This window comes from Perkinsus marinus (assembly GCF_000006405.1).
Source record: "Perkinsus marinus ATCC 50983 genomic scaffold scf_1104296929318, whole genome shotgun sequence".
Lineage (NCBI taxonomy): Eukaryota > Perkinsozoa > Perkinsida > Perkinsidae > Perkinsus > Perkinsus marinus.
In genome coordinates, this window is record NW_003216498.1 from 701303 (window position 1) to 708932 (window position 7630).

A 7630-nucleotide genomic window follows, 5' to 3' on the forward strand; every position below is an offset into this window, starting at 1 on the left:
GGTCGAAGGCGCATGTATGGCAACAGAATGGCACTGGACGGATTCACCAGCCTACCATCCAAAATTCTACGACCAACCTGGTCCAAAACTCTTGAACAACTCCTCCCTCAAGAGCCTGGTAGTGAAGCCCATCTCCAGCATCTTGACAGCCTGTAGGATATCAAATTAGTTTAAATCACTACCGCCTTATCCAGCCGCTACGCCTTCGCGACCCAATGTGTAGCACAGTGGCCGTGGCTTCTGTCGCCATTACCACTATAAACTTAATCTACTGAACTAGGCCAATAGAGAATCAGCTCCCACACAACTGATAACCACCGAGAAACCACTCCATAATGACAGCGCAGTGTTCTTCGTTAAAGCCTATCGGCTAAGCCGACGTTCTTGATGAGCATAGTGCGGATTTCGCTCATGTCCTCCATAGCATACTTAACACCTTCACGACCAGTGCCGGAGTCCTTAACCCCGCCATACCTGATTATAACGAAGAACGTCGCTTTCACTGCGAAGTACCAGCCCAGAGTTCGCCGAACGGCTTAGTCACCATGACTAAGTCACGTAACGCGTGGATCCACTGTACCGAGCCGTCCCACAACTAAATCGAAATCTACTTACGGCATAGAATCGACCCTGATACTCGGGACGTCGTTCACAACCAACCCGCCCGACTCCAGGTTGTTCCAGGCGTAAAAAGCTCTATTTAAATCGTTGGTGAAAAGACCAACGTGGATGCCATACCTATAACATTGGTATAATACCAACCACCACCCCGGAGCCACTAGTATGTTCCCTTACTTGGAATCATTGGCCCTCTCCACAACCTCCTCAAAATTATCAAAGCTGGCAACACACAAGAGTGGCCCGAATGCCTCCTCCCGCCAAGCGTCAGTCTCGACAGGCACGTCGGCCAGCAGCGTAGGCTCGAACATAGATCCATTTCGGCCTCCGCCGCACAGAAGAGTGGAACCCGCCCTTATCGCGCCCTCGACAACACTCTCTAGCCTGCTAGCCTCTCTCTCTGCTATCATAGGGCCTATGAATGTATTCTCGTCCTTCGGATCACCCATACGCAAGGACTTCACCTTTGCGACTAGAGCATTCACTACCTGACTCAGAGAAATACCGATCATCTCCTCCGGCGGTAGCCTCCCCCACCTTATCGTATATGTCCTTTCGAACATAAAGCCTCTGTGTAGATATACAACTCTGTCCACTTTGATAGAAGGCCCCAAAAGCTATGCGATCCATGAGGTACGCTAGCCCTTCATGTGGTATACAGTCTACTATACCAGCAGCATTACCGCCAAGCTCAAGCACTACCCCTTTCTTGCCAGCCTAACACAGAGAGCACGCCTGTCCAAGGCTAAACACAGAAAACTACCCTCGACTTCATATCCCATCCAACACTTGGACTGCCAGTAAACGAGAGCAACTTGAATCGGTCGTCAGTCGTAAGAGGGTCTCCATCTAGAGGGCATCACCATCTCCCAAGTTCGCTGCATCTCACACTACTACTACCTTGCCTCGAGCAGGGTATTATAGAGAAGGCCTCTTTGGGAAGGTCCGAGCACTCAGCAAGAACCTCGCCTATTATCAATGAGCCCAACGGAGTGGCACTGGCCGGCTTCAGTACAAATGGACACCCAACAGCAATCGCAGGAGCTATCTTATGAGCGGCGAGGTTGAGAGGGAAATTAAATGGCGTAATCATGGACACGGCGCCTTTGGGAACCCGCTTATAGATTTGCTGGAGGCCTCGATATCTCTCTGAGATCTCCATGCTACTCCACTCGCCGTGAATGCGAGTCGCCTCCTCAGCGGCAACGCTGAAGGTGTCGATGAGGCGCAAAACCTGCTCGAAAAGTGAGTGCCTGAATCCACGAGGTATCCTTTCCGAGTGAAGGACTAGGTTCTACCACAACACTCTCAATGGATTACGACTATTCAAATGGGCAGATCAAAAGCTGTCAATCGAAAGGGCCTTGGATCAAACTGTTCACTGTTGTTGCTCTATCGCCATCGAGTACCATAGTAACAACCTCAATAATATACCTCACGAACACGGGAATCAAGTGGAGATCCCCTTCCCACCACTTCTCACCTCCAGGCGAGAATCCATAATAGGTTTACCAGCCTCCACACACAGACAGTAGGCCAGCTCCTCAGCTCTGTCTCGGAACCTATCCTCATTGTCCACCTCTCCGCATCATCCACAATTCCAACACTCCCACCTTTCCACGCAATGCTGGAGGATTCTCTTTCGTTGAAATGCCGGGAGCGCAGCCATCGTCTTCTCAGCTCCATGAGCCGCAGCTATAGCTCGTTCTACTTCCGGAGGCTTGGCCAAGGCCACGCGACACACCGCAGCGCCACTATACTTATCGGTAACCTCGAGGTCGGTATTAGAGTATCTAAGACCAGTGGCTCAGATGACCCACAACCATCTGCAATCACACTGCTTCCCCAGCGAGATAGTAGGGCCACGCTGGAGCTATCTTCCGTGAACAGAACATACGAACGGCCGACCATGGAGCCTTCCGACCACCCAGAGCTGGTACAACCCTCTGCATGGAGAACTGTGAAGGCAACTGAACAGCGGACACAACTTGTAGGTAGACAATACTACCACGCCCTCATTTCAACTAACCACCACTTCCCAAATGTGAGGGAGCTGCCTCTGAGACTGAGGAGGGCCCTGACAACGCAATTCTGGTTCAAGGCACCTCTGAGCAAACACTCATATGAGCCGTACAGCAGCGAAGAAACTCTCAGCAATCCGAAGGCTCAGTTCACTAACACACATCCGAGTTTCGGATGAGTGAGAGCAGAGCCCTGTCGGTCTAGGAGCAAGTCCAAGAGGACCCGTTCTGCTGCAGAACTTCTGCAACATGGAGAGGAAGTTGAGAGAGGAGGCGTGGATCAGCAGCTCTGAAGTCACGACCGCCCTGGAAACAAGTTACTGGGAGAAGACAATGGTATCGCTCCTGGATCAGCCAGGGTCTGGCTGCTAGACATTTAACCGCACAGTGTCCACCAGTAACTAAACTGTTTAGTTTGTCAAGGTCCTAAGCTCCAAGCTCAGCTCAATGAAGATCCATCGCTCACAAGTTGCGATCACGGTCAGGGCAACGGACATCGAGTGTGGAGGATCATCTAGGTGACCAGAAAAAACGAGGTAGACCCGTAAAAACCTGCAGGTTGAGCTTACGACTCGTGAGTAACGAGAGCTGGAAACCGCTCGTTGTCGAGGTACGGCGGAATGGAAGTCAGGCGTTGGGCGTTCAGTGGAGTGAAGTGGCATGCGCATGTACCTTCAAACACTGAGCAGCTTCGTCATTCCTCATCCGCTCCACCCAACAGAAAAATCAACGAACTGACTGCTGACCCTAACCCTGACATCTTCACGTCGAAGATATCTTTATCGAGATCTCCAAGGTTAGAGCCCCCCTAGTAGTCTCTTCGGTAGTTGACACCTACTAGATGTATCTCCGATGGTAGTCGTCCCAGTAGTAGTCTCGCCGTCAGCAACCACCGCACAGCGGTGACCGCTGATGCCGCCGTCCCTAGAGGTCCTGAAGGCATCATCAGCTGGTGCCCAGCATCAGCGTGAAAGCTTCGACTACTCGCCCCTCATGGTCAGACCACTGGCTTGGGAGTCCCAAGTTGGGCCTAGAATAGTAATGTACGGTTTGTGGCCCGCTGTGTCCCACTTCGAGGCTCTCCTGGGCCCAAAAGGACCGGAAAAAATTGAATTGAATGCGAAAAATTCGTTCTTCAATTCGCGATACAGCGTTTGTCGACCGCGTTCGTTTTTCGCACCTGTCTCCGGCATCTCCCACAAGAGATCCTCCAAATTAGTATTGCGGAGACTTCTCGGTGATGAAACTCGGGCTAAACCGAGACCACGATTTGTCTCAGATCCGCTCCGTGAGCTGAGCTTCATTCTCACCCAACGTTAGGGCAGATTCAACCCTACACTCGTGTTGCTATCTTCCTAGGAGAGAGGGACGGGGAGACCTCTGGCGACCTATGTCAAAGGTCTCCCGTACTGGCACCTCCACTGGAGGTCCTCCAGTACCCCCTAGGAAGGTAGTTATATCCGTGGTGAGGGAGGGTGGGTGGGTGTCGACTTGTCTCGACTCGCTGCCCGGCTCCCTCTTCCCTCCTATAGCTATCCTCCCCCCTTCCTGCACTTTGCACAACATCTCCGTTCGGTTTGAACTAGCTCAACTAGTTGAGCTTCCTTCAACCCTACACTCGTGTTGCTATCTTCCTAGGAGAGAGGGACGGGGAGACCTCTGGCGCCCTATGTCAAAGGTCTCCCGTACTGGCACCTCCCAACCGTCCCTCTCCCATCCCTGGAGGGCAGATGTAAAGCACCTACGTTCTCGGAAGACGGTTCTCCTCCAAAAAGTCCGCAGTTTCACCAAATCGCTGCGTCGCGACTTAATGTATAGCAAGGTGGGTGTAGCAGCTACACTGTAGCTTCTGTCGCCACTGTCACTATGAACTAGACCTGCCGGATCAGACCCGTAGAACAATCACCTCCTCCACAACTGAAAGAAATCGGGAAACGCCTCCATAATTGTTGGAATTGCGCTCCCCGACTGCAGAACTCAATGCCATGATGGTCCGAGACTATTGGTCTCAATGAGGTGAAAAACTCCAACTCTCGCTATATATCCTATTACTAGTCGTAACGAGATCAACTATCTGTCACGCTATATGCATGAACAAAAACAGAAAAGTGGATGAAGCGGGAGAAAAGCAACGCACTGTGTGCGCGGCGGTGTAAATCTGAAAGCGAGATGCTCCGAGCACCCTCAAAGCTTTAAAGAGATTCTCTGAAAATAATGACCGCCCAATGTTTTTCGTTAAAGCCTGTCGGCTAAGCCGACGTTCTTGATGAGCATAGTGCGGATTTCGCTCATGTCCTCCATAGCATACTTAACACCTTCACGACCAATGCCGGAGTCCTTTACCCCGCCGCACCTGATTATAACGGCTTACCACGAAGTGCAGCCTGGTAACGGTCTAAAGCCATCGGCTTAGTCACGTACCGCAAGAAACCGCTGTACTTAGCTGTACCACAACTATAGCGTAGTCTACTTACGGCATTGAATCGACCCTGAGACTCGGGACGTCGTTCACAACCAACCCGCCCGCCTCCAGGTTGTTCCAGGCGTAGAAAGCTTTATTCAAATCGTTGGTGAAAAGACCAACGTGGATGCCATACCTATAACATTGGTATAATACCAACCACCACCCCGGAGCCACTAGTATGTTCCCTTACTTGGAATCATTGGCCCTCTCCACAACCTCCTCAAAATTATCAAAGCTGGCAACACACAAGAGTGGCCCGAATGCCTCCTCCCGCCAAGCGTCAGTCTCGACAGGCACGTCGGCCAGCAGCGTAGGCTCGAACATAGATCCATTTCGGCCTCCGCCGCACAGAAGAGTGGAACCCGCCCTTATCGCGCCCTCGACAACACTCTCTAGCCTGCTAGCCTCTCTCTCTGCTATCATAGGGCCTATGAATGTATTCTCGTCCTTCGGATCACCCATACGCAAGGACTTCACCTTTGCGACTAGAGCATTCACTACCTGACTCAGAGAAATACCGATCATCTCCTCCGGCGGTAGCCTCCCCCACCTTATCGTATATGTCCTTTCGAACATAAAGCCTCTGTGTAGATATACAACTCTGTCCACTTTGATAGAAGGCCCCAAAAGCTATGCGATCCATGAGGTACGCTAGCCCTTCATGTGGTATACAGTCTACTATACCAGCAGCATTACCGCCAAGCTCAAGCACTACCCCTTTCTTGCCAGCCTAACACATAGAGCACACCTGTCCAAGGCTAAACACAGAAAACTACCCTCGACTTCATATCCCATCCAACACTTGGACTGCCAGTAAACGAGAGCAACTTGAATCGGTCGTCAGTCGTAAGAGGGTCTCCATCTAGAGGGCATCACCATCTCCCAAGTTCGCTGCATCTCACACTACTACTACCTTGCCTCGAGCAGGGTATTATAGAGAAGGCCTCTTTGGGAAGGTCCGAGCACTCAGCAAGAACCTCGCCTATTATCAATGAGCCCAACGGAGTGGCACTGGCCGGCTTCAGTACAAATGGACACCCAACAGCAATCGCAGGAGCTATCTTATGAGCGGCGAGGTTGAGAGGGAAATTAAATGGCGTAATCATGGACACGGCGCCTTTGGGGACTCGCTTATAGATTTGCTGGAGGCCTCGATATCTCTCGGAAATCTCCATGCTACTCCACTCGCCAGACATCCGAGTCGTCTCCTCAGCAGCAGCGGTGAAGGTGTCGATGAGGCGCAAAACCTGCTCGAAAAGTGAGTGCTTGTATCCACGAGGTATCCTTTCCGAGTGAAGGACTAGGTTCTACCACAACACTATCAATGGATTACGACTATTCAAATGGGCAGATCAAAAGCTGTCAATCGAAAGCAGGGTTTGCCCTTTGGGCGGGCAAGCGTCAAAATTTCGCGGAAAGGAAATTTTATCACGGAAAATTTCGGAAACGGTGGAAATAGAAATTTCCGTATAAATCTCGCACGCCATGCGGTTGCGCGAGACATGCGATCAGCCAGGTATGCCCACCGGACCCAACGTATGCCACTTCCGGGCCCAACGTATGTCATGCCAAATAGGGTGGTTTGAACCAGAGAAATCGCGGCCCTTCAGCCCGCTATAGTAGCCATGTCATCTTAGGGTGTTATACGAGTCTGGCCGAGTTCTGCTTCAGTTTGTATCCTAGGTAACTGAGTCTACTGTTCTGGGTCGAACGTGAGCAAAAGCTTGGGCTCTTAGAGGGGAAATGAGATACTAGGCCTTTTCGGAGAAGGGGCGGAGCTCGGCATCCGGGTTCGATTCCCATGCCTGGCGTTTTTCTGCAAAAATTGGTTTTTTGCACGGAAATCTACATGGTCCGGGCGGAACCCTAATTTCGTATTTTTTCTAGTATCCCCAGAGCGAGAGCTATCGAATGGTGTATAGCATGTGATCATAACCTCTCTAGATCGAGCTGGATAATTTGTACGCACGCACGCACGCACGCACAAAGTGTTAGTAAAGTGAGAGAATACGCTCCGCTCGCTTCGCTCGCTCCGCAATTTCATCTCGTTTTTCATCCACCATAATCATTCTGAATTACAAGAGAAAGTGATCGATGTCTACGTCCTATGGCCCATAGGGCCCAAACCCATAGGCTATGGGTCTCCACCTCGGATACCGTCCATCATGCTGGGGCTCAGCAGCTTATCCAAAGTGACGCAAATTCGTGCGAGTTACAGCTAACGTGTGAATGCGAAGATTACCGCCGAAAATGTACTCGATAGAACGCAAGATATGGTGGACTTAGTCCACTGGACTACAGCCAAGTAGGTCGAATCGACCTGGTCGACAGCGCCAACCGTGAAAATAACTGGAGCTACGCCGACACTATTCGAATCTCGAGAGAGAGACGCAAGATTGCAAGATAGTTGGAGAATCGCTAACTCTTTGAGAGCTCACGCGCACGCCCACCTGATCGATATCTGAGGGAACCCGCAAGATGTATTCATAGTGACCAGTAGACACCTGCGAAAGCCTTCACTAGCTTT

The 7630-nt window shown here is 51.2% G+C and overlaps 2 protein-coding genes across 2 annotated transcripts; both read right to left on the bottom strand.

Moving 5' to 3' along the window:
* Positions 1 to 356: 356 nt before the first annotated feature.
* On the bottom strand, positions 357 to 2570 carry Pmar_PMAR012553 (aldehyde-dehydrogenase, putative; the record flags this gene model as incomplete). The annotated part of the gene is made up of 9 exons (XM_002787729.1): positions 357 to 474; positions 616 to 738; positions 796 to 1106; positions 1156 to 1335; positions 1382 to 1467; positions 1519 to 1852; positions 2102 to 2180; positions 2232 to 2411; positions 2455 to 2570. The coding sequence occupies 9 exons, from the start codon at positions 2568 to 2570 to the stop codon at positions 357 to 359; spliced, it is 1527 nt and encodes a 508-aa protein (XP_002787775.1).
* A 2304-nt stretch (positions 2571 to 4874) lies between these two features.
* On the bottom strand, positions 4875 to 6299 carry Pmar_PMAR012554 (aldehyde-dehydrogenase, putative; the record flags this gene model as incomplete). The annotated part of the gene is made up of 6 exons (XM_002787730.1): positions 4875 to 4992; positions 5114 to 5236; positions 5294 to 5604; positions 5654 to 5833; positions 5880 to 5965; positions 6017 to 6299. 6 exons carry the CDS (start codon positions 6297 to 6299, stop codon positions 4875 to 4877), a joined length of 1101 nt encoding a protein of 366 aa, XP_002787776.1.
* Positions 6300 to 7630: the final 1331 nt, after the last annotated feature.